Source organism: Euleptes europaea, chromosome 16, assembly GCF_029931775.1.
Source record: "Euleptes europaea isolate rEulEur1 chromosome 16, rEulEur1.hap1, whole genome shotgun sequence".
Classification (NCBI taxonomy): domain Eukaryota; kingdom Metazoa; phylum Chordata; class Lepidosauria; order Squamata; family Sphaerodactylidae; genus Euleptes; species Euleptes europaea.
In genome coordinates, this window is record NC_079327.1 from 21,119,577 (window position 1) to 21,146,715 (window position 27,139).

Genomic DNA, 27,139 nt, shown 5'->3' on the forward strand with positions numbered 1-27,139 from the left:
CTCTTCTAGTCAGTGATATTTAAGAGCTTGCATTCTCACCAGATGAATCAGATAACTGTTAGGGGGGATCATATTATATAAGGATCTGGAGCATACAGTTGGAAATGGAAGGGACAGAATTTTGCAAGCTCCCTGCATGCTAAACCAAAGGATTTAGGGATTGTGCCAACAGCATCGAAAGCTGGTGAAAGTGGGCACAGTCCGTTCACCTGTGAGTAGTACACTGTGCTGCTTAACCTTTTTTCATATACGCAAGTGGAAACTGGGTTTGAAAGAGTTATTGTCTCCTCTAGCAGCTACCTTTACTTCTCAACAGGAGCAGAGCTACATTTGCAAACTCAGGAATTGACTGCAAACTTACGTTTGCAGGGAGTGGTAAGCTGCAGTACTGCAGTCAAAGCTCTGCTCACAACCTGAGTTCAGTCCTGATGGACGTCGGTTTCAGGTAGCCGGCTCAAGGTTGACTCAGCCTTCCCTCCTTCCGAGGCCAGTAAAATGAGTACCCAGCTTGCTGGGGGTAAAGAGTAGATGACTGGGGAAGGCAATAGCAAACCACCCCGTAAAACATAGTCTGCCTAGTAAACGTCGTGATGTGATGTCACCCCATGGGTCAGTAATGCCCCGGTGCTTGTACAGGGGACTACCTTTACCTTTAGTTTCTGTAAACAAAAATGATCAGGGCATGTAATTGGTCAGCCTTGTACATAGAAGTTCAACCACAGGAAGAAATGCTATGTAGGCTGGATATTCATGGCTGTGGACCCTCATGTCTGCAAGACTGTTTCACCATGGTTGCTTTGCTCAACCAAGCAGGGCCTTCTGCAGGTGCCAACCTGCTAATGGGCAAAATCTACAACTTCCCATGCACTTGCCTTCTCTGTTGTGGCCCCCACCGTGTGGAATGGCCTGCTTCAGGAGGCCAGGGGGTCTCCTGGCTTTCTACAAACTGCACAACTGAATTCTTCAAGCAGGCTTTTCTACGCAGGCAATAGGATAGCACTGTACAGAAGGCTTCACAACGTTACTTGGATAAATTATTGGGGACTGTGGTCTGCACTGCTGTGTATAGTTTGATGTGGGTTGGATCCTATTGTGTAATTTTGCATCATTTAATATGGCATGTTAACACATACCCTTTGCTTCAGTTCTGTTTTTTAGACTTCTGGCTGGTTCTACAACCCAAATCCTATTTCATTTATTGAATGTCTCATCTTGTTGGTTGCGTTGATTTTCTCTGTATGCCTTGAGTCCCAGTGAGAAAGGCGGACTATAAATAAATAAATGTTCAAAGATGAGCATTACCAAGCACAGGGACTTGCAGTGTGCACATAGATATTTATTTATTTATTTATTCATTTTGCACCCTGACCTCAATTCCCAGCCAAAACCAGTCTCAGGGCGGCTAACAACATAAAAACATATAAATTCATGAAAACAATAAAACAATCTGTAAAAACATCCAAGTTCAGAATTTTTTTTAAAAAGGAAACAAAGAGAACACACATGGCTAAAATCATAAGGTAGATGCAGCACTCAGGAAACCAGAGCCCCAGTTCTGTTGATAATAACAATTATAAAATAAGGAACCAGGTGTGTGTGCGAGGCCAGCTTAAATATTAACACGTAGCTGTCCTCAACCATAGGAACAACTCCGTCTTGCAGGCCCTGCTGAGTTGTCTAAGATCCTGCAGGGCCCTGATGTCACTTGAAGGGAGTTCCACCCCTTCAGGGGCCAGGGCTGGAAAAGTCCTGGCCCTGGTCAAAGACAGCCAGACACCAGCCAGCGTGGTTTAGTGGTTAAGTGTTGTGGTTTGGAGCGGTAGACTCTAATCTGGAGAACGGGGTTTTATTCCCCACTCCTCCACATGAGTGGCGGAGGCTAATCTGGTGAACTGGGTTGGTTTCCCCAGTCCTACACATGAAACCAGCTGGGTGACCTTGGGGTAGACACTGCTCTCCTAGAGCTCTCTCAGCCTTACCTACCTCACAGGGTGTCTGTTGTGGGGAGGGGAAAGGAAGGTCATTATAAGCCCATTGGATTCTACCATTTAAGGAAGAATAGGCATAAGGAAGAAAGTTGGCATATAAAAACCAACTCTTCTTATTTGGGCCAGGGACCACCAGGAGGTTTGCATTTGTTCATTGTAGAGCTCTCTGAGGGGCATAGGTACTGTTCCCAATTGAGGTGAACGCATATAGGAGGGCCAGAGCTGGCTTGGTGGTGAGAAGGGGGGAGAGCTGGTGTGCTCACTCCTGTTCCATTTCCATGCACATTGGCTCCGTACACATGTGTGTTGTGTATGCAAAACTAAGGGTAGCTGTTGTTAAAAACAACTGGGTTCCTGCTTAACCAGGATTTGAAACCAGGCTGTCAAGTCAAAAGCAACAGTATTCCGGATTTCCCGTTTGCCTATTGCATTTCTAAATGTCAGGGTCAAAACCATAACAACACTTAAAAGGGATTTGACATTTGTTTCTTTAGCATCAGTATTCATTGTGGTTCTGATTACTCTGTAAAAAGGGGGTGTGTGGGCTTGAGAGGGAATTAGGACCTGTGATCACCAACCACTGGGATTCAGAGCCTTCTGTCTGTTTTCCAGTGCTTTTCTGTTTGATACAGGTGGTGGTGAGTGTAGGTTGAAATTTGGTATGAGATTTTTGGCTCTTGCCTGCATAAGTTTTAAATGGACTTGAGTTTAATATATTCTGTGCTTTGCCAAGTGTGATTAAAAACAAACACATTCCTTTCCTTATTAGCGTAAAAATGGCATTTTCCAGCAAATTTACCATTACTTTTATGTCTTTGAATCATGTTGTGCATAAGCATGCAGGCAAAAGCAGAGTGAATCTGTTTGATGTCAGTGGACCTTTTGAATTAGTACGCAAAGGGCTGGACATTCATTTGAGTGGATCTTATATGGGCCTTTCTTCATTTACACCTATTAAGCAGATGCTTTCTCCCCCCCCCCCCCGCGCCTCTAGCTGAGATTGGGGATTTTGATGAAACCGTCGATCGTGAACACTTAGCAAAGAACAAGTATATACCTCAGCAAGAAGCATTAGAAGACAAAATCATGGAATTTCATCGTAATCATATGCAAGTATTACGTATTTACTAATGGAGTGGTACAGTAAGGGACACAACGTGGGGTTTTTGTTTTATAACTTAAGAAGCAGCAAGGTGAGGTGGGGAGGTCAGGAATTTATAACAGAGGAGTAATGATTGAATGGTGGAGGGCTATCTGATACCTAAACCAGAGAAAAGGAAAGCTGAGGAGGTCGCAGTAAGATTTTGCAGAAGTGAGTTTGGGGGAGGGATTTGGAGTGGCATAGAGATTTCATGGCAGAAAGGCCACATGAGGGAGTTGGACTAGGAAACAAAGCCGAGATGAGTCTCTGTTTTGCTTGTCTTTTGTTTTCAAATGTATGCCCCACTTTACCTTCAAGGCAGCTCTCTTTGAATAATTCAGACTACTGACACATCAACAACAAACCAATGCCTGCCCATTTTTGTACTGTTTCATAGAAGTGTTTCACAGTGATATAGAGTAATTACATTAATGGGGTAGAAAACACACTTTGGTATTGAATCACATACAAAATCATGCAATTGTCCATGAAAGGTCTTAGTCTTTCACCATTAGGACATCTTCCAAGCTGGGGGGAAATATCCAAAATTATTTTGGGGGCAAGGCAGTGTGAGAGAAAAACAGAAAGCACGAGACGGCTCTGCTTCCTGTTCCTTGTGAAGCCATACTTAGTGCTGGCATTTAACTGGTAAGCAGTGGTTCCCAAAGTGGGCAGTACCACCCCCTGGGGGTGGTGGGATTACCTAGGGGGGCATTAAGAGGCAAGGGGGCAGCAGAGGGCGCTAGAGGTGGGCCTCTTAAACTGTGTTGTTGGATTGGGCAGGGGGCGCTCGGGCTGAGTTTGTGGAACCAAGGGGGTGGTGGCCCAAAAAGTCTGGGAACCACTACTGGTATGGATCAGACACGGTAGTTGCTTGTTCAGCAGATAGCTACAAAATGTGTATGTACGCTTGGACTTCAGACAGATGCAACAATGTTTTGCATGAAGTCATAGAAATGGCGAAAGAGGTTGCTGGAGTCTTGTTTTACAGTGAATGTATATACAAGCTTGAGCAGGAAGCAACATCTGGCATGAAAATCTGTATAATGATCCTTACAACTTGCTTCATCCTGTGTAAAAACCAATTATCTTTCCTCCAGTGGACAAACACCAGCAGAATCAGATTTCCAGCTGCTTGAGATTGCCCGCCGTTTGGAAATGTATGGAATCCGGTTGCATCCAGCCAAGGACAGAGAAGGAACAAAGATCAACTTGGCAGTTGCCCATACGGGCATTCTGGTGTTTCAGGTATGTGAACGGCTCTGATCAATCTAAACTGCACAACCCCAGAGACTGCTTGGTCATGGAAGTTGGTTTGGATTAGCCTTGAATACAAATCTTAGGAGATGCAGGTGTGCTGGAGTCCAGTTGTGGCAAAACTTTATGGCCTTGAATATCTCAACCCATTTTTGCTAGACCCTGGGAATATGGGGGAAACGTTGCCACTGGGGTCTCCTAAACCACCTCTTACGTTACTGTGACATATTTGGAGTAACACAGTGCCACCTGGGAATCCCAATGTTCATATGAAAATGTCCCCTCTGTCCAGAATGGGGGTTGGAACTGATTATCGCCGACTTGAGCAAAACAGTGGATCTAGGTCATTGTAAGTGTTAATTGCCTTTACGATTAGGGCAGAATAAGCAGACAGATTTATTCAAAGTGTATTGTAAGAGTAGTGAATGACAGGTAAAAGTCGACTTTAATTTTTATTGATGAGCTTTTTTTGGAAAATATACAAATAATGCTTTTTCTTATCGGTTGTTTTTAGGGTCACACCAAGATTAATGCCTTCAACTGGGCTAAAGTTCGAAAGCTGAGCTTTAAGAGGAAGCGTTTTCTTATTAAGCTGCGGCCAGATGTCAATGTAAGTCTTTGGAATAGCGGTATAGAACAGCCAGCCATTTTCCTTTGGAAAACTCCTTCCCACTGTTCACATACCTGACTGACTTCTGAAATCATGATGACTGCTTAAAAATCTCTTCACTTCTGACATGCAAGTGCTGGCTTCTCTATCCCCAATGGGCTCTGGACTGCTTAAAAAATGTGAGAGATGGATCCTTGCCTACTCGCCGAAGGGCCTTCCTGTCTCAAGGTTTGGGCTCTGACAGGAGCTTGTGTGTGTGAGTGAGTGTGTGAAGTGCCATAAAGTAGCTTCCGACTTATGGCAACCCTATGAATTAATGTCCTCCAAAATGTCTTAACAACCTTGCTCAGGTCTTACAAGCTGAGGGCCTTGGCTTCCTTTGTAGAGTCAATCTATCTCATGTTAGGTCTTCCTCTTTTCCTGCTGCCTCCCACTTTTCCGAGCATGATTGTCTTTTTCAGTGACTTGTCTTCTCATAATGTGACCAAAGTATGACAGCCTCAGTTTAGTCATTTTAGGTTCAAGGAAGAGTTCAGGCTTGATATGATCTAGAACCCCTTTTTTTGACAGTTCTGTATACATAAATCTCTCCTCCAACACCACATTTCAACTCTCCTCCTACACCATAACACCAAGATTCCCTCCTTTTCAGAGAGAGAACGGAACCTTGGATACTCACCGTGAACGTTCCTTCTGAGGTATAGAGGGCATCTTGCCCACCTGAGAAGAAGGAAAATCAGGAAAATGGGCTGGACAGTTTAGGAGTGAGGTCTGAACTCTTACAACTCTTCACTGCATTGTGACAGAAGCAGTCTGAAGATCAAGAGCATACAAAGACATCTACAAACAAACAAATAAAAAAAAGAGAAGTGTCTGAACTATAAAAATAGGGAATCAGTAAATCCTTTTGCTTACCTGTGTCTTATATTCCTTATCTGTTACTGTTGTTTCAGAGTTCTTACCTGATCTTCAATGTTATGTTGATTGTTTTTTCTATAGTTGTTCCTTCCTGTGATTTAGCTCGGGAAGTCTGAGAGGGAGACAGGAAGCTAAAAATTTAGTCCTGCCTCCCTAAGCAGCAAGTGGGAATCACCCAAGCTCTAAGATGCCCTCCATACCTCAGAGCAGAAGGAACCCTCACAATGAGTATCCAAGGTTCCGATAGAATCATAGAGTTGGAAGGGGCCACACAGGCCATCTAGTTCAACCCCCTGCTTAATGCAGGATCAGCCTACAGCATCCCTGACAAGTGCTTGTCCAGCCTCTGCTTAAAGACTGCCAGGGAGGGGGAGCTCACCACCTCCTTAGGTATCTGATTCCATTATCGAACAACTCTTACTGTTAATTTTTTTCCCTAATATCCAGCCGGTACCTTTCTTCCTGCAATTTAAACCCATTATTGGTAGTCTTATCCTCTGCTGCCAACAGGAGCAGCTCCCTGCCCTCTTCTAAGTGACAGACCTTCAAATACTTAGAGTGCAATCATGTTCCCCCTCAACCTCCAGACTACACATTCCCCTCAGCCTTTCGTCATAGGGCTTGGTCTCTAGGCCCCTGATCATCCTCGTTGCTCTTCTCTGCACCCGTTTGATTCTGTCCACAACCTTTTTGAAGTGAGGCCTCTAGAACTGCACAGAGTACTCCAGGTGCAGCCTGACCAATGCAATGTACAGCGGAACTATGACATCTTGTGATTTGGATGTTATGCCTCTGTTGATGCACCCCAGATCACATTAGCTTTTTTTGTCACTGCGTCACACTGGCTGCTCATATTTAACTTAACGGTCCACACGTACCCCAAAATCCTGTTGTTTCGATCTCAGCTGTTTCGATCTCAGCTGTTTCCATATTGTCAGTGCTACCCCATCAGCCAAAAAAATGTTTCTTTTAAATGGTTGTAAAAAAACACCCTGGTTCCAAAGGTAAATTTGAGAGGCGGAAGAGTTAAGCCTGATGAAATTGGAAAGTGGATGAATGGAGAAGAAGAAGTTGGGATATTAGATGAGTCTTTGGGGGGGGGAATGATTATTTAATCCAGGGATGCTGTATTTACTGTTTTTGTAGGTCTGTTGTACAGTTTTAAGACCCTGCTTGGCTGTGTTCATTTAGGTTGGTCTTGGATACAAATAATTTTCTCCCAGCTCTCTGAGGTCCTATGTATATTTCTCCTCTCTCTACCATGTTAATGATCTCCACTGAGAGCAAAATGTATGTATTTTTGCTTCAAGTGCTTCATTCAGTCTCATGTTATTTTACAGGTTCACTTTCATGATTAGATTCCTTTTTACTTTATTTTAATGGGAAGTGTTTCTGGATGCAACACGTTTGTTTCCCATCCAATTTAGCTGAAATTTTCAGAACTGGGCCCCTCAGCCCAAGGGATCTTCTCTGCCCAGTGTCAAGAAGATAAGTTTTATAGGCAATTAAATGAAAATGTAACACAGTTAAGCCGCAAAACACAGAGGAACAAAATGCTTTTCATTTATTCGTTTGCTTACATTACACCAATGAATGCTTTTTCAATTCATTTTTTTCATTAGTTAGTAAACAAACATAATTCCCTGTACAGCAATCAGCCAAATCAGAGGATACATGCTTAGTTGTATACACAATATTAGGCTTGTTTCTCACAGAAGAAGTGTGGTTTAGTGGATAGAGTTTTGGACTTGGCCTGGAGAGACCCAGGTTCAAATTCTCACTTGCCATGAACATCATTTAGAAAATGACTTAGAAAACTTAGATTTGGCAAATGTCATTTTCTCACAGACTACCTCTTAGGACTGTTGTGGGGATACAATAGAGTAGAGGAGAACCATCTGAGCTAGCCAGAGCTCCTTGGTGGAAGGATGGGATAAAAATATTGCTTAATAATTCAGTGTCTCTGTTGGATTGATTGAGACGAGAGACTAATAAGATTGAAAGTACCTGCATAGAGATTTCCCTGCATGTAAAATGATAGATGTCGGGGGAAGGTTTAGCTAGATTTTTATTTCTGACATCTAGCTTTCTGTGTAGACAGACTGTTTTTAATGGAGGAGTATTCAGTCATGAGCCCTGACCTGGATGGCCCAGGATAGACTGATCTTGTCGGATCTCAGAAGCTAAGCAGGGCCAGGCCTGGTTAGTACTTGGATGGGAGACCACCAAAGAAGTCCAGGGTCTCTATGCAGAGGAAGGCAATGGCAAACCACCTCTGTTAGTCTCTTACCTTGAAAACCCTACTGGGTCACCATAAGTCAGCTGCGACTTGACGGCACTTTACACACACACATTCAGTCATGATACAGGCCAGATATAGCTTTACTACCACAATGAGAACTAACCTAATTCTTTGTGACTCTGCTTAAGCGTCTGTTCTGCTTATTCAAAACCAAGGCAGCCTCTTATTTCCTATGAGCCTTCATGACTCAGAAAGTTCTTACCATTCTAAAATATTGCCTGTCGCACACCCTGTAACATTACACAAAACAAATGTTTTCAGGTTTGCAGTCAAATCAGATAACAGGATTTGGGGGGAGGTGAAGTAGGTCAGCAGTAGAAATGATTTAAGTGACCGCTTTAGGAAATTGGAGACAGGCATGTTGATCTAACCGAAGGGCTTCATACAAGATACTGCCATTATAATGACATCTCAGGGAAGTTATAGCTTATCATGTGTTTTCCTCTTCTAAAGAATAACACAAGTAGGCATCCTTTCAGCTGCATCCTGTCAAGATATTACATTGTCTGAAAAAAATGATAGTGAATTCAGTTTCATTCTTAAAAGAGTTCCCAAAAAATAGGTCACCGTTTTGTTCCATGTCAGTAATTTATGTGATGCGAAATGGTCTCCATTTTTGCAGTCTAGTGGAATAGGTGTTGGGACTTCATTTGAGAAGGTTGAACACTGTGCCATAAAAAAAATTAAATTAAAAAGGAGACAATCTGCATGAACTAAAGGAATATTGAGGGGGAAATCCGCTGTTATTCTATGATTACAACATATCCCCCCTTCTCCCACAATTCCAACTCAAGCCTATTTCCATTCTCTTTCAGAGCTCCTTCCAGGACACACTAGAATTCCTGATGGCCAACCGGGATTTTTGCAAGGCCTTTTGGAAGATCTGTGTGGAACACCATGCCTTCTTCAGGCTCTTTGAGGAACCCAAACCAAAGCCCAAACCTGTTCTCTTTACTAGAGGTTCATCCTTTCGGTTCAGGTAGGATATCATTTTTTTTTACTATACAAATATACCCAAAGGCTGTGTTCCCTAGTCCTAAGGTGATGAAAAAGGGACTGAATTTTTTGGAGGAGATATGATTCATGTTTGCATTTTACATCCTCCTCTCCAGTTAGGTGCCAAGTGTTGGCCTCCTAAAAGCATAGTGGATTCAGAATACTAGCGCTCACTTCATTTGTTTATGTATTTAAACATTTCAGCGGTTTGCTGTCAGGGAGGTTTACACAGAATACAAACAGCAAGGTTAGAATTTGTCCCAGCTGCTGTTTGCGGCTCTTCTAAGGCTAGGGAAAATGATGTTGGGAATACCCCTCCCTCCAGGGAATAGAGGATCTAGAGCAGGGGTGTCAAACTCAATTGTTACAAGGGCCGGATATGACATAAATGTCACTTGGTGGTGGCCGAGCCATGCCTCGCCAGCCTAGATCGAGAGTGCGGGGGGGTTGGCTGCCTCTGCTGGCTCGCGGGCCGGATAAGAGCTCTCAAGGGGCTGAATCCGGCCCCCGGGCCTTATGTTTGACTCCCCTGATCTAGAGGGCAGTGATACCACGAAGTTCTCTCCCAAGTCCTCAAGCTGCCTCGCCTTCCTGATGCCTCCACTGCTTACTGCAGGGGTGTCAAACATATGGCCCGTGGGCCAGATCCGGTCCCTTGAGAGCTCTTATCCGGCCCACAAGGCAACCACTCCCCCAGTCCCTATCTGGGCTGGCGAGGCATGGCCCGACCAAGTGACATTTATGTCATATCCGGCCCCTTGTAACAAATGAGTTTGATACCCCTGGCTTACTGGAAGGAATCTCTCTCTCTCCCCCCCTCTCCCCCATGTATACACAGCCACATAAAAATGGTGATGTCCTTAATTTAAATGCCCCTGTGTAGTGTTGCTCATGAGGCCTTGTGAATGTTGTTGTTGACTTGATGAACAATTCATAGAATTACGAGAATACAAAGCAGTATTCTTACCTTCTGGAATTTGCCTGGAGCCAAACTTTTTGTTTGTTTGTTTAGATTTGCTGGTCGTATCTGGGCTGGCACCATATGTGAAGGGAGGAGAATTTAAGATACGAATCTCTTCTAATTATGGGGTGGGAGGGGGAGTAGATTTGTATGCTGTGTATAGTACAAAGAGTTACTTTTAATGCTTTTGTTAATGGTAACTACATTGTGTATCTGGATAGTAATTCAAAGGAACAACAACATTATTCCTTTCTAGCTACATCTGTGCTGGTCTTCAGCATGTCATTTGCTATCCCAGCTCTGTGTCAAAGTGTTTGTTCCTTTGTGTCCCCCTCACAGTACACCTTCAGCTGGACTTGCACGGGTTTCTTTTGCATACTGAGCTTTTCATGCGTATTTTTGGAAGTGCTGAGGATGCATTTTTTTTTGAAGCATGTAATTTGTGGTAGTCATTTGTGCTGATCTCCACATTTCTCACCGAATATCCTAGAAATGTATTCAGTCTCGTAATAAAAGCCTGCCTGGTGCATCTTTAACAAGTAGGGATCATTTTATTGCTTGCTGCGTGATTCTCCCCCCCCCCCCAATCTAAAATAAGTATTTGAGAATAAATGTTCACTGTAGCTTTTTAGGGGCCATATCACAGTGGTAGAGAGCATAATTTGCATTCAGAAGCTCTCAGGTTCAGTCGTTGCTTCTCTAGCTAGAAAAGGATCTTGAGGATTCTTGGACAGCTGCTTTAAAAATCTGTTGCCAAAGAGTCAGGCTTAGAAGCACTAGTGGTTTGACTCAGTATGTCCATATCTGATTGTTTGCCTTTCCTGTTTTAAGTTGTTTGTCTACTGAGATTTTTGAGCCTATATATTTGCATTGGCTTGGATCCTATGAACATGTTCTGTATGTGCTAGATAGTCTCTGCTACAGGACACACTTCCTCTTCCTCTAAAACTTCCATTTGCGCAAAGACAGTGGTTTTCAGTAGGCCCTTGCACAAGCTGAGGTTTTAGCACAAGAGGTAGGGCTGCCAACCTCCAGGTATTTGCTGAAGATTTCCTGCTATTACAACTGATCTCCAGTCGATAGAAATCAGTTCACCTGGAGAAATGGCCACTTTGGCAATTAGACTCTATGTCATCGAAGTCCTCCCCTCCCTAAACCCCGTCCTCCTCAGGCTCTGCCCCAAAAATCTCCCGCTGGGAGCAAAGAGGGACCTGGCAACCCTAACAAGAGTGCACTCCATGGGAGGGACTGTTGAGCATGCACAGATGTTCACGGGATCCCAGCCTGTTTAGTTTAAAGCAGTATCACAGTCCTTTTTGAAGACTTGAATAAGAGATTAACATTTGACTAGCTATATTCCAGGGTCTTTTTTTTTAAATTGCAAGTAGAACAATGAGATCTCTCTGTCTCATCAGCACTTATTTTTGTTTCCGATTTCCTCAACTGGCTAGAAATATGAAACTGTCTTTATCTGACTCTTCAGTAAAAAAAATTAATTTGGCCTTTATGAAAGTAGGTTCGTTGCCAAAAAGGAAAGGGGCGTTTTATACACGGTTTGTTACCAGCTGAATACTAGTTCTATATGGTTGCTTAATGCATAGTTTTGGTTTATATATTTTTGATAGTGTACAGAGTACTCTGCTTTATTCACAGGGGTTAACCTTTTTAGGGTCTCCCGCGCTTGGCCAATTTCTTCCATGTATATCAGTTTTTTGTAAAGAACTGCACACACGGCATTGTGCGTGATGAATATATCTTATGTTTCTCATGCCACGTGCACATTTAGTAGCTGGCTTCTACATGTACAGGTTGAGTATCCCTTATCCGGACATCCGATATCCGGACTGATCCAAAAACTAGACATTTTGAGCTGGCATACAGACGTTACTCACAGGCCCTCAGCAGCGCCATTGATGGTTCAGTGTACGCAAAATTATTAATAATTTTGTTTAAAATTTCATTCAGGCTATGTGTATAAAGTATATATAAAATATATATACAACATAAATGAGTTTCATGTTTAAACTTGGCTCCCATCTCAAAGATATCTCATTATGTATATGTCAAAATTCCAAAATATGGAAAGATGCAAAATACGGACCACTTCTGGTCCCAAGCAGTCCGGATAAGGGATACCTAACCTGTATGTACATATGGCAGAAAAGGCAATAGTGTAATTTAGGCTGGGGAGAAAGGGGTGGCGTATGTCCTAAATATACTGTGGAACTAAAGATACTGTGGAACTCCCTGCCCCAGGATGTGGTGATGGCTGCCAACTTGGAAGGCTTTAAGAGGGGAGTGGACATGTTCATGGAGGAGAGGGGTATTCATGGCTACTAGTTAAAATGGCTACTAGTCATGGTGCATACCTATTCTCTCCAGGATCAGAGGAGCATGCCTATTATTTTGGGTTCGGTGGAACACAGGCAGGATGGTGCTGCTGCAGTCGTCTTGTTTGGGGGCTTTCTAGAGGCACCTGGTTGGTCACTGTGTGAACAGACTGCTGGACTTGATGGGCCTTGGTCTCATCCAGCATGGCTCTTCTTATGTTCTTATGGAAAGGAGCAAAATGAGTACACAGAATACGTTGACTGTTATTAAAAGATGCAATTTAATATTTCTGTTCTGAACAGCGAAGCACATTTTCAATCTAGATATGAACTCCCTCAAAGGGAACCAAGCCAGGCAGAGTTGGCATGATTTCAGCAGCTTGTTGGCTGTGTGCCTGCAGCCCAACCCAGCAGAGCACATTTGTCCCCTACAATCTCTAGGTGAGGGAATTTAAAAAAATGAAGACTCTGGTTGGTTAGCATCAGCAAGGAAGATTTTTGGTCCAAAGGTTTCTGAGCTGGAGCAGTTTGAATAGTGAAAATTTGATGAACAACAGTTTCCAGAGACACAGTGTTGTATAGTGGTTGGACTAGGAGGCCCAGGATCTAATCCCTACTCGCTGGGTGACTGTGGGCCAGTTGCACTGTGTCTCAGCCTAACCTCCCTCCTAGGTTTTTTCTTGTAAGGATAAAAAGGAGGAACTAAAAACGATGGTGTATGCTGCTTTGGCTCTCCATTGGGTAGAAAAGTGGAGTATAAATATTTAAAGAGAGCCAATGTGGCATAGTGGTTAATAGTGATGGTTTGATTCCCCACTCCTCCACATGAGCAGCGGGCGCTAATCTGGTGAACCAGGTTGGTTTCCCCACTCCTCCTCATGAAGCTAGCTGGGTGGTAGTCACAGTTCTCACAGAACTCTCTGAGCCTCATCTACCTCACAGGGTGTCTGTTGTGGGGAGGGAAGGTGATTGTAAGCCGCTTTGATTCTTCCTTAAGTGGTAGAGAAAGTCAGCATATAAAAACCGGCTCTTCTTCTTCTAAATAACTGTTCTTGGAAGTTGACAGCCATTATTAATACGACATTGTGCTGTTTCCCAGCAAAAAAGGAATGGGAAGAAGAGGGCATAAAACAGGGAATCCGTCCCAGGTATATAAATTAATGGTTATGTCATCCTATATGATGAAGTGAATGCAGAGTAACATAAGTTTCCTGAATGGATCTTGTATCATTTATAAGAAACGGTGTGAAGTAAGCTGCACATGAAGCAATTTACAATGGAGGTTTGAGCATAGACGCTTATGGCGACAAGGTATTGAATATACAGTACAAGGGAGCACTTTTTAAGTACATGTCAAACATGACAATTGGCTCAAATGGAAACAAGAGTTTTCGTAATGTTTGCTTTAAACCTTTCAGCTCTTTAAGAGTGACTGGGCAGCATTCCCGGTTATCAAGTTTCATTCTCAACATTTGAGAGTTGGTTAGATTATATCTCTGGACTTATTTTAAATGCACCCTGCCTTAGTTCATGTTAACAGCTCTTTGGGTCTTCTGAAGCAATGCGCTGAGTTTTAAATTCTGTGTCAGGCATTTATGCAGGCTGTTGAAAGCTGGTACTTGTGGTGCAGTGCGTGAAGCCAGGGTTTAATCCCACCGCCCATGCATTCTGGCCTGCCAAGTGTTTGACAGTGCCATCTCTTCTCCATCCCCCCCCCCAGTTTTGCATTTCCGGACAGGCACCAAAAACAGATGCCAGTGTGGTGCAGTGGTTAAGAGAGGTGGTTTGGAGCAGTGAAGTCCGATCTGGAGAACCGGGTTTGAGTCTCCACTCCATGAGCTGCAGAGGCTAATCAGGTGAATTAGCCTCCGCCCTTCCTCTCCCCAGAACAGACCCATTGTGAAGTAGGTGAGGCTGAGAGAGTTCAAAGAGAACTGAGACTAGCCCAAGGTCACCCAGCTGGCTTCATGTGGAGGAGTGGGGAAACCAGCCCAGTTCTCCAGATTAGCCTCCGCTGCTCATGTGGAGGAGAGAGGAATCAAACCCAGTTCTCCAGATCAGATTCCAAAACTAACATACTTTGTAGTCGCTCTGTCCCCTGAAATAGGCACAGTACAATTAGAAGGTGCTTTATTAACCAGTTTAGCTGATTTAACTTTGGTTTGTTTGTTTTCTTCTTCACAGTGGCCGAACTCAGAAGCAGGTTCTTGACTATGTTAAAGAAGGAGGGCACAAGAAAGTCCAGTTTGAAAGGTCAGAGAAACTATTCAACAGCTTCTTCACTGCCAAGAGATCGAATGATGGCTGCCATCTCAGATGGTTTTAACGTGGGTTTATACTAACGCATGGAGGATAGGCTTGTCAATGGATATTTGCCATGATGATCAAATGGAACCTCCATGTTCCAAAGCAGTGTACCTCTGGATACCGCTTGCTGGGGGACAGCAACAAGGGTCCAGTTTCCATGTCCTGCTTTCAAGGTTCTCTGCAACATCTTGGTAGACATTTTGGGAAATAGGATGTTGGACCAGCTGAACCTTTGCTCTAATCCACCATTATTTAACTGGAGTAGTTGTTTTTAAGATCACTTCAGAATAAATAGGGAGGGACTCACATGCCCTTTCGGCTCTGCCTAGTAAACGTTGTGATGTGACATTACCCCGTGCATCAGTAATGACCTGGTGTTTGCACAGGGGACTACTTTGACCTTTTAGCCAAAGGAAAGATACGTGAAATTGTGGGCTGTACCCAGCCTGCTTGGTCTACATAAGGAAAGAAGCAGTGTGGGTACAGAAAAACAATATGTCTCAGTGTGTGTGTGTGTGTGTCCGCTTCCTGTTACTCCAGTTAGGTGCTAAACTGCTTTTGAGTCTGGGAACTATATGGCCCTTTAGTTTCTCCTTTGTTTTGGTCATGTCAATAACTCTAGGTCTGCAAAAATAGCAGCTACTTGAAAACTGGTTGGTTTCCACTTGAGTCTTGTAACCAGCCGTGAATGATACTGGAGCCTTCACTAGCTTCCTCCTCGCCCTGTGAAGCCAGCTGTTCTTGCTCTTCATGAATAGGACATGGTGTTTTGCAGAATAGGTTGCCAGCAAGCAGTCATAGAATCATAGAGTTGGAAGGGACCACCAGGGTCATCTAGTCCAACCCCCTGCACGATGCAGGAAATTCACAACTACCTCCCCCCACCACACCCCCAGTGACCCCTACTCCATGCCCAGAAGATGGCCAAGATGCCCTCCCTCTCATGAACTGCCTAAGGTCACAGAATCAGCATTGCTGACAGATGGCCATCTAGCCTCTGCTTAAAAACCTCCAGGGAAGGAGCGCTTACCACCTCCCGAGGAAGCCTGTTCTGTCTCCCCCTCCCCATACTTCAATTTTTAAACCCTGTACTGTCAGAAATAACTATATATTATTATTTTTTCCTCAATAAAAAGCAAAGGAGACCAAAGAATAAAAGATCTGAGCCACCGCTTAACACAGCCGGTGAGCAGTACTAAAATGTTAGCCGATGGAAGGGTGTAGATTTCCGCAGGCTGTTGCCAAACTCCTTTCCAAACACATCTGGGTCTCAGCGTGTTCAGTGTTTTTGCTAAATTGTGTAATGATCCTAGCAACAGGTTTGTGTTTTGAGTCATCTTTTGGCCCTAAGAGCATCGCTGCTTTAGTGCCCTGTCCTTTTCCTTTTATGATGTTTACCCAGCACATACTTCTCTAAAATATCAGGCGCATTCACCAGCAGAGAGGAAATCTGTTTCTGGGCAAGACTTTTGTTTGAAGCTTGAGCTTTTTGCTTTGATACGAAATTGTCTGCAGTTGATTATTCACCCAGTGGGATGCGTGGAGGTGGGGAGTATTGCACGGGTTTTGCTGGGGGGAAAAATGTTTGTTTTTTGTCTTTCCCCAGGAAACACAGCAAGATCCACTCTGTCAGGAGCCTGACCGCAAAGCCTTCCGGACAGCATTCAGAGGTGCCAACGCAAGTCAGTTATATTTCATGCTTTTGCAAGCAAAAGGGACTGGTAGTGCTTTTTGTCTTTTCCGAGCCTCGTTCAGTATTGCGCACCATAACTCAGCGTCAGGAAAGGCCAAACTGAATAGCCACCCCGTGGCTTTAAGCCTCCTTGTTCTTTCCTCTGCTTTGGAAGGCTCCCAGATGAACAGAGAAGCACAAGCACTATGAAAAGGTTTGACTTTAGGGTGCTTTAAAGAACAAGCATTTGAAGCTGTGTGTCCAGCAAATTCCTATACTGGTCTTTGGCAAATTAAATCTGTTATGCAGGTATGCTTTAATGTACATAATCTACATGCGGTGGCAAGCGATGACGAGTCGCAGCCAACCAGAGCAACCCCATAGGTTTCTCAAGGCAAGAGGCATTCGGAGGTGGTTTTCCATTGCCTGCCTCTGCATAGCCACCCTGAACTTGCTTGGTGGCCTCCCATCCAAATACTAACCAGGGCTGACCCTACTTAGCTTCCAAGATCTGATGAGATCGGGCTTGGCTGGGCCATCCAGGTCCTGGCACACAATCTACATACTTGGAAAGGATTTTAGCATTCCCCCCTCCTCTTTAGGATTAAAGGCAAAGAACTGTGGAGTACATCAGGGATGAATTCATAGGTAGCAGCAGAGGCCATAGATGGAGGGTTAATGGAGGGGGGAAAGAGCTGCTTGGCCCAAAGGTGGTCTTTAGCAATACCCCATCCTGCTTCCTGCAAATGTAGAAGAAATCATTCCATACTTTGCCCACTTGTTTAATAGCTACAGGAGCAGCTCCATTTTCACCTCCCTCACCCCACCACCTCCCTCGCCCCAAAACCAGTCCTGATTTCCAGAACTCTAATTAAAAACAAGAGAGCCCAACCTCTTAACTTTTTTGTGGTCTTGACCTGCTGCTTCCAGGGACAGCTTAATAGTGTCACCTAGAAACTGCTCTTAGGAAGAGAATGACTTGGTGGAATTTCAGTAACGTGTAAGTGAAAAGCAAAACATCTAATGAAAAGATGACCTCTATAATAACGCCCCTCGTAAGCATTCTTGCTAAAAACTATCCATTCGAGAAAGAGGTCTTTGGACGAATCAGGCTGGCTGATAACAGCACTTCCGTTACCATGTAATGAAGTTTGCTTTTATGGTTTTTGAAACCTGCAGGTACCTGTCACCTGAATTTATTGCCTTTGCCAGGGCCGGTACTTTTATATTAGGTAAAAGGTAAAGGTCCCCTGTGCAAGCACCGGGTCATTCCTGACCCATGGGGTGACGTCACATCCCGACGTTTACTAGGCAGACTATGTTTACAGGGTGGTTTGCCAGTGCCTTCCCCAATCATCTTCCCTTTACCCCCAGCAACCTGGGTCCTCATTTTACCGACCTCAGAAGGATGGAAGGCTGAGTCAACCTTGAGCCAGCTACCTGAAACCGACTTCCGTTGGGATCAAACTCAGGTTGTGAGCAGAGCTTTTGACTGCAGTACTGCAGCTTACCACTCTGCGCCACGGGGCTCTTACTTTTATATTACCTAGATCCTTTATGTCATCGTTTGCTGCAGATCACATTTTAGTTTTTCTAATGGTTGTGCTGCTTTCTCTCTGGTCTGTGAACCGGCAATTCCTTTTAGTGCAATAGGGTGGAATTTTACAAACTTGTTCTGTGCAAAGTAAAGCATCTCACCATCTGCTTGGATCACGGGAGTCCAGCAGCTCGGTACCCAAAGGCCTATCTGCAGTGGTACTTTTGAGTTTGTATTTTCTGTGAGGAGCTCTCCTTGCAGCGTAGCTGCTGATTTTGGAAGTCAGAGGAATTGTCGCCTCTTCTAGGGTTGAAAGCTTTAATCAATCAATTGTGCTGTCAAGAATGAGATCAGAGAGCCAGTGTGTTGTAGCGGTTAAGAGCAGTGGTTTGGAGTGGAGGACTCTAATCTGGAGAACCGGGTTTGATTCCCCACTCCTCCACGAGTGGCGGAGGCTAATCTGCTGAATTGGATTTGTTTCTCCACTCCTACCCACAAAGCCAGTTGGGTGACCTTGGGCAAGTTACAGCTCTGTTAGAGCTCTCTCAGTCCCACCTACCTCACAGGGTGCCTGCTGGGGGGAAGGGAAGGTGATTGTAAGCCAGTTTGAGTCTCCCTTAAGTGGTACAGAAATTTGACATAAAAACCAACTCTTCTTCATCATCATCATCATCAGTTGTGCTGTCAAGAGTGAGAGCAGTCCTTTATGACACTTATGATTATTAAAGCCCTTGAGCTCCCAGATTTGCTTTCTCGCCCTCATCCTGCCTTACCTTTTCCTCTCTTCCCCCCCCCCCTTTTCTTTTTCCAGAGCTGTAGTTTTACATATGGCGACAGTGCCGATTCCCCGGTTGAGCAGAGCTGCCGGCAGGGGAAAGAACTGAAAGTCTCGGTGGAAGATGGCGGGCAGCGGGCAAGCCCTTCCCTAAAGAAGAGCCCAAAGGAAGGCAGGAGGCTGGACAGGGCAGCAATGGCCACCATGGAGGAAGAGGAGGAGGTTGTAAAGGACAGACCACAGCACAGTAGACCTCAGGCACAGCAGCCGAGCACAGGTCCTGCATCCCGAGCTGCTCGTGGCAGTAGCACCTCAATTCCTTTCATTGACTGCAGTGACGTAGATAGCGAGTATGACCTCCTCAGAGGGCAAATATCCCGGTCACATTCCCAAACAAATGACAATTATGAGGGTGATTCGACCAGTGGTGCCTATGTCGATTGTAGGGATGAAAAACGTAACAGGTATAGGGATTCCTCGGCCGCCTCTGTAAAGTCTTCCCACCAGACCTCCCAAGATTGTAATGACAGCAGCTCTGCTAGCATGTCCTTCTATGTTGGGGGGAGCCCCAGAATCCCGCGGCACAGCACTCTGATTGATGAAATGTTCAGGGGTCCAGATACCCGTAGCCCACTGGCCACACCCTTGCCTTCCGGTAGCAAAGGATCCAGTCCTCGCATGAGTTTCAGCAGAGCAGGTTCCCAGAGCTGTACCTCGGAAAATGGGCGTAACTGCAGGGCTAAGTCTGAAAGTGATGATGTTTGTACATATAACTGCCATGGTTATATTAAGTGTTCCCCAGTCTTGCAGAGGGCTCACATGCAAAGGATTCACAATGCATGCAACAGATCTGAAACAGATCCATTTATCTTGAGCCAAGTGACTTCAACTCCTGGTCAAGAATGTAGGCCGGACAGACACTGTACGGGGGGGATAGTTAAAGGGGTCCCTTTAGATGGCAAGAGTATGGCAAATGGTGTGCCGTCCTGTGGACAGCCAAAGCAAAGTCCAGTTATGCAAACGTTGTATGCCCGGGGCATGATGGATTATATGTCTAGTGTCCAAATAATGGAAGGGTCTACGAGCAGTGGGACAGAGTCTAGTGATTCTGATTCAGAAATGGTCAATCCTTTCACCCACCCTCTCGTGTTTGGGAATCCCATAGTGCTGAATTCTTCTCCCACGTCTAGGAACAAGTATTCCTTTGGCACCCTCCAGCTAGATGAAGAGGTGGAGGATGCTTCTGAGGGCCTTGGCGATGAAGACGGTGTCCATGTCTTTGGTTGCTAAGGAACATGAGTAGGGCTTCCCAGTTCAGATTGAGGACTTTCCCAGTGCTTTTCGTTGGTTTGGAGGGTTGTTGACTGAGTGCAAACATAGTATGTCAGCACACTCATGGCCCTACTGAAAACTAGAAGGAGCATTTACTAGATGTAGTAGTGGCGGTGATGGTAGTTTGCAGTGAAATCGAAGAGTGTTGTGTGGATTTTGAAGGAGATTCTGGTCACCTTTGGGCTAGACTCTTCATGAAGAGGAGAAAACTGTATAGTCTTAATTGTGTATCATATTTAATGGAGTGAAGGCAGGGTAGGTAACATGAGAAGTGGAATAGTTGTTTGGGGAAGCACCATGATTTGAAATTATGGTATGCATATGTGCTTTTCTCTCCTTCTGAAGGAGAGCTTGTTATTCAGTGCCTCGTAGGTTTACAGTTAGAATTTTTACACTGTAGTCAAAATGCAAGAAATTTAATATTCAGTGTAAAATCTAAGTGAATCTTCTTTTTTAAAGAGCTTGGTGACGTCTTTTTATAAGAACTACTTCTATATTTTGGTTGTCTTAATTCCACGTTTATTCATGTGCTGGAAATGTCAAAAGCCACTGCATTTTTATTCAGTCGGCTAAATAGTTGGTTTCTCCTGTCTAGCACACTGAAGAGTAGAGGATGTTAATTTAAAAAGATAGATGGGAGGAATTTGGATTTAAACACTCTTACGGGGAAGCTAGCTCAGCTGAAATTATCTTGCAACTATTAAATGCCTCGTTTAAATATCAGTCATCATAATTTACAGAAGTTGATTACAAGGTTACTTTTGGTGCAGTTGGTAAAATTTGTGTGCACGTGCGATCTGACCCAATTGCACATGTGTCTGAAGATCGACAATGAGTTGTGAGTGTAAATGGGTTCTGAGCGTGTAGTTCTATCAAGATCAGCCCTTTCGGAAAAGCAGCAGTAGCGGGGTTTATTCAGCCACTTGGTTTGGCAACGTTTGGAAGCCTTCCTCCAGCCAAAGGAGACTTCCTCAATCTTAAAAGGCTCTTCCTCTAATAGAAGAGCTAGTTGAGTTGGAGGAAGGCTCCTTAGGCTAGAGGAAGCCCTCAGACTTTGCCGAATGTACATATCGTCATTTGGAAATCTGTGATTTATCTCCCCAGCCACAGTTGGTAACGGGCCGGATTGTCTTTGAATGTTGCCTAGGTATATAATGTTCTGGTCACCATTTTCATATGGTCTGCTAGATGTCAGAATTTAGAGATCTAAACAAAACATTCAGAAAGAGGCTAGTGAGAATTTAACCCTGTACTTGGGGAAGTTTTCTTCCAGGCAGCAAGATATATCCATTATCTGCCCAGTAGCCTTACTGCTCTTGTTAAATATTGTGGGTTTTTTTAATTGGTACAGACATAAATGTTGTCAGTTAAATATATTCAGAGGAGTTTATCAGAATTAAGTACTAAGGGACAAGTTTTGCTGAACATAGTTGGCTCTAAATATTTGTTTGTCAACCTGAAATCAGAAAAGCCAGTTAACAACGTACCTTAAAAAAAAAAAAACTCTGCAGTTTTCTAAATTGTTTTAGATTGTTAGATTTTATACAAGAAAACATAAATATGTGTGTAATTTTTTTCTGATGCCTTGAATTGAGATGTGTTAAATGATTGAGCCGGTTGTAAGAATATGTTAATAAGAGTTTCATCTTATAGATGCTTAGCTCTCTTCGGTATTTCACTTATTTTCAGAATAGAATGGACTATAGACGGGCAACTTGTTTGCCCTTTGAAGACTGCATCAAAAATGTTTGACATAGCATCCATTTGCAACGAGGGGCTAGAAAACTACCTTTTAACAGGGATGGGATTTTCAGGATCCTAACGAAACCCAAAGGAGTTCGTCCTTTTAAGAGGCCTTTTGCCAAATGCCACCCACTCCTTTGGGACACTGACATGTTTTAACTGTTAGAATCTGGTCTCCTTTCTCCTCCTGCTCATTCCTGCACTACTAACTCATACTTCCCCATACACATACAGTTCAGGTAGTCAGTCATTTATTGATACTGCACATAGCCAAACATATACAAAAAAACATTAAAACATTTAACATTAAAACCAGGAATTCCAAGTATAAAATACACTGCAGACTACATAAAATCCTAAGAGGACATTACTATGTACATAGATAATAAGGCAGGTGATCACAACAATTTGTGCCTAATTTTGGACGCGGCAGCACAAAAGTTAGCAGTGTCAACAGAAACCCTTGGATTTTCATCTGAGAGCAGCTTCCTTGCCCGCTCCGATTCCGGATTATCTGAGAGCCTGTCAATCCAAGGCTGGATAAATTTGCCACAAATCTCTTCATAGTACGGGCATCGGATGATACAGTTCAGATATTTATTTAGACAGCAGGCAAGACGTTGACTAATAAAATATGGTGTTTACATGCGTATTTCTCCATCCTGCCAGAGGAAGGTGCACATTGACTAGTGTTTATACATATTCTCCATCCAACTCTCATCAATTCCCAAATATTCAGCAGCCACTCCCCTACAAACACATATGCCCTCACTCTTTCACTCACATATGCTTCCCTTAGGGCTTTTATTACTTTATGGTACAATCTGTGGAACTAAGGCTATTTGGTTGTTTTGTGTTCTACTTCCTCGTCTCTAACATACTAGCTATGTTCTAGGTGAACACCGCTTCTACATTTTCTTGACAAGGAGATTGATCTCAGTGAGTTGGAAGGAAAGAACCATAGTTGGCATAAGTTTGTGGAACAGACTTCTATATCTCCCCTCCCTCGGCTCCTAGCTGCCCCTGTGGGTTGGGGGACCCTTAGGAACAGAAGCAACATAGGGGGCCGCAGTTTGAGGGGAAATTTCCCCTTTCTCCCCACCTTGTGCAAGCTCTTTTGCAGATGAAACAAAAGTTCGTGCAGGAGGGGAGAGGAGGGCCATTTCTGCTGGTTGTCCATCACAGCTTCATCTTGTTGTGTGGCATGCTGCCCTATTTCTGAGCGCCCCCTGACCCTCGGGAGCAGCTTTTCAGGGGGCTGCCGGGGAAATGGGGAGAGATGCATTCCATGAACTCATTCTGCTCACAGTTCATTAGATGCAAACCACTGGCTAAAAATCCATTCTCCTTTGTAATGTGTGAATGACAGCGCTAGTGTAAGCTCATTGGTTGGGAAGCTGATGCACTCAGCAGATCCAAGTATCCAGCCATAGCGAAAGTCCTTCTCGTACACACTCCTTCCAACATGAAGATTAAGTTGAAATGTTTGACCAAATTTTACAGGGACTGCTTTATATTAAAAAGTTGGTGATATGTTCTTGGTTTTTAAAACAGAAGCTTCTGTTAATTGATATAACATAATTAGATTACAAGCCATCTGATTTCCTGCAAACTATGAATATCAACTTTTCTTTTTTTGCAAATCGTGTGTTTCATCATCTCAGTTTCATCATCTCAGGGGGATAATGAAGCAGTACGATACGATTCCGTTTCTCCCACTGTTAATCATAGTTGGCGTTGCCTTTCAGATAGATCATGCCCATGTCCTCTTAAAAATATCATTACATTAAACATTATACCCCTAGATAAGATGTTAATTGCATCACATGAAGCTGATCCAGATCCCTAATTGCAGCTTGTAAATATGGGGAGGGAAATTACAGCCTACTGCCCGTTGTATTCCTTCTTGCTTATATTCAATCCACTTTGTCTCATTAGGATCAAGTTCTAAATTACTTCAAAAGTGAACAAAAATTGTACTGATTCTAAGAGAAATTCTAAGCTGGGGGCAATTGTGAGTAGGTGGGAGAACTCCTGTCTCCGGGCTTCTGGGTCTCACATGAGAAGGAGTGTTGAGGGTTTCTCCCTCAGGACTATGAGATATTATGTCCCATCGTCAAGCAGATGCACTGCTTTCCGATTTCTGGGTCTTGTGGAAAAGAGGAAGAGCAGATGCAGTTTGCTCACACGTCCCTTTATCGCAGCTTCTATAGTATAGAATATGTAAAATGACCCTCAAGTCATGTTCTTGTTTTCCCAAGCATGATTCCTCAGTTTTGTCTTTGAGTCTCGTTTACATGCTTTGCAGTCTGTGGACAAAGTCATTTCGCAGACTTTGATTTTCCGGGTAGATTCTGTCTGCGTAGCTGTTCATACATTACTTCTCCCCCCCCCCCCCCGCTTTTAACTGGCATTTAAAGGTGTTTCCTTTTGAACATGAGCGCATATTGGGAGGGTTTGCTTTACTCATTCAGTGAAATTCTTCAGACTTTTTGAATGTTGAACACGGAGGTTCTCCTATTTGGCTGCTTGCAGCCTGTTCTGCAGATTGGGTTGGATTATTAATCCAACACTGGCATTAAAGGAAGACATCTGATCCCCTTCCCAAACACATAGGGAGATTATCATTAGAAGAAAGCAGTGTCTTGGGCAGGGAGATTCCCATTGTGATTTGTTTTAGGTAGAGGGAGGGACGTTCCACTTGTCTTCACATCCTTGCGTTCCCTAAAATGTTACACACCCCTTTTATGTGTCCTGTGCCTTGGGTGGGGGAGGGGAGGAGGTGCTACAGGTTAGGAAGCTTCTTACAAAATATTTTTTAAAGCAACTCACCTTTTATTGATGTTAGTGAAACAGGAAATTTGCACCTAACTGAGTTGTATTGACATATTCCCCCACACACACACATACACACACATGCACACACATAAATGCAGCTATCTTAGACAGAACTGTTTTCAGAATGGTCATTGACATTATAGTTTTACCCTAGTGATGGTTCACAACCGTGGTAAATTTTTTTTTTTTTTTAAGTAAACCACAGGCAGAGGTTAGGGATATCTCTGAGAATAATGCATTCTGAGTTCTAGAAAACAAGTGGATTCACGCTGTCTCTCACACGGTTTCTCATTAGAGAAAGATGAGCTTTATGTTACATAAGTAAAAGCAGCTCAAACACAATAATGGTTCTTCCCCCAGTGAAATTAATAAAACTCATGTTGGAAATGCACGTAAAAGAGCATTTGTGAATGGCAGCAGAAGTTGCTACTTGTAATATGGACGGCCAGAGACAACTTTTCATGGCGGTTTCCCTCTATAGTAATTGAACCAAAATGCTCATACCACCATTCACTCATTTGCTTGGATCCCAAGGTAAATCTCTGCCGACCGAAGAGATTTTTGGTCTGCAAAATGGGGCTTCCTCTCCTTCCCTTTCCTGCTGCAGCCTAGACGGATCCAAGAAAAGCATTTTGTTGTTTTGGGGAAGGCATGGAATATCTCACCCCAGTTCTTTATTTTCCCACCATTGTTTTTGATATGCATCTGACTTAAACCATGAACCAAAAGCAATCCACTAATGCACAAATTTTTAGTTCTTTCTTTATCCACCACTTTTCCTGGTGCATTTTATACCTTTTAAATAATATCTGATTGTGCAATTAAAAAGCAATGGCAAATTATTTTTTTTTAAAGAATACTGGGATCTTCATTCTCATTCTTGTCATTTGTTTAACAGTGTTATAAAGAGACTTCTTTTATTTCGCTGTATGCACTGTTTTGTCAGCATGTACCTCTGTGGGAGGGAAAAGCCTTTTTCCCCCCACTGTTCTTTCTTTATTCTCAAAGCATGGTGTATCTTCTGTTCCTTGCATTGTTTGCCATACTGCCCCTATGTCATTTTACTAGAATGCAAAGGTAGCTCAGCTGGTAACGGAAGTGTCCGTATCTTTCTGTTCCAGTGATCCTGCGTTCATATTTTTAAAAAATGCCTTCTTTCACAGTCACCTGCAAGGAACCTGCTGCGCAGACTTCCAAAATAGAAACCGATGGGCTGGTGACTTTTGACCCGAATCTTTGGCCTCCATGATGAGGATGTGGGGACAGCCTGCTTTACACTTCGCAGTGAAGGCAGCGCTTAAAACGATTGAATCAATTGGGGGGTGGGGGTGGGGAGATGGTTTTTAGCAGGATCACTGTCTTGCGGGGGAGATGTTGAGTAGAAATAGGCAGTCGCTGTAGGGTCAGCTTGCATATGGGTTAAGTGAGTGTCGTTTAGAATTGTTTAATATACGTTTTACTCAGAGCAAATCCCCCTTTGTATGTGCATGTGTGCTTTAGGGAATTACAATCAAGCTGTTCTTTCCATCCCTTTTGTTTTTTTTGCAGCGATGGAAAGAACAACAGTAGGAAGAGAAACACCCAATAGCTTAAAAAAAAAACTTTCCCTCCTTGCTATTATGCAGTTTGCAATCGCTTGTCTTTTTTTCCTGATCAAAAGTGACTCTGTTTATGTGGCCAACAGCTGCAGTTACTGTCCAGTTTTGTACCTGCCACTATCTAATACTATTATATATCAATGTAGCATGGACTCTATTACCCAAGAGAGGAGGATTCCTGGCTACTAAACCTAATGCTGAATTTGGTGACTTCTTGTAAGCATGTCAAGCCAAAATTATTTATCTATGTATGCATGACATTAATTTTTTGTTTTGCTTTCTCGATTGCCTGTACTGAAGGCTTTTTTACCCTTGCTAACTGGTATCTTACTGTAAAACTGTCTCTTGCTTAACTGTGCTGTGCAGCTGCTGGTTGAAATGTTTGACTCAAGTACATGTTCATTGGTATGACGCACCATTCTCGCAAATCACTGACAATCACCACCGCTATGGAGGCACGTTTCAGGCTATGGGAGTCCAAGCAGCCCTTTCTCTTCCCTCTCCTCCTATTTCCTGGAGCAAGACAGTCTCTGTCAGAAAGCACTTATCTTTGCTGGAATTGAATTATTTTTTGGGTGTGCGTTCCTTGTTACATTTCAGGGGTGCTCACATATAAACAACTCTGTTAATCTCAGCTTTGTCAATCTTGTCTCCTTTGAAAATGCTTAAGACGAATGCCTTTCCTTAAGCGTTTCATGGAAGTGGCAGGAGAGAAGACATGATTGCAACCCCCTTTCCTGGACCTCATGCAAAAGGGAAGAAGTGTATGTGTGCATTCCCCGTAGTTCTTCCTTCTGGCACTGGGACAGAATGCATGACTTTCCAAGAAATTAG

At 43.6% G+C, this 27,139-nt stretch overlaps 1 protein-coding gene across 2 annotated transcripts in view; it reads left to right on the forward strand.

Moving 5' to 3' along the window:
- The window catches only part of FARP1 (FERM, ARH/RhoGEF and pleckstrin domain protein 1), a 176,089-nt gene that overhangs the window by 111,429 nt on the left and 37,521 nt on the right, over positions 1-27,139 (forward strand). For both annotated transcript variants that reach the window (XM_056861737.1, XM_056861738.1), the window contains exons 6-12: positions 2,983-3,097; positions 4,230-4,377; positions 4,901-4,996; positions 9,032-9,195; positions 14,688-14,756; positions 16,417-16,492; positions 18,831-19,071. In XM_056861737.1, coding sequence (XP_056717715.1) covers positions 2,983-3,097; positions 4,230-4,377; positions 4,901-4,996; positions 9,032-9,195; positions 14,688-14,756; positions 16,417-16,492; positions 18,831-19,071 — 909 coding nt within the window. The remainder of the gene's footprint in view (positions 1-2,982; positions 3,098-4,229; positions 4,378-4,900; positions 4,997-9,031; positions 9,196-14,687; positions 14,757-16,416; positions 16,493-18,830; positions 19,072-27,139) is intronic.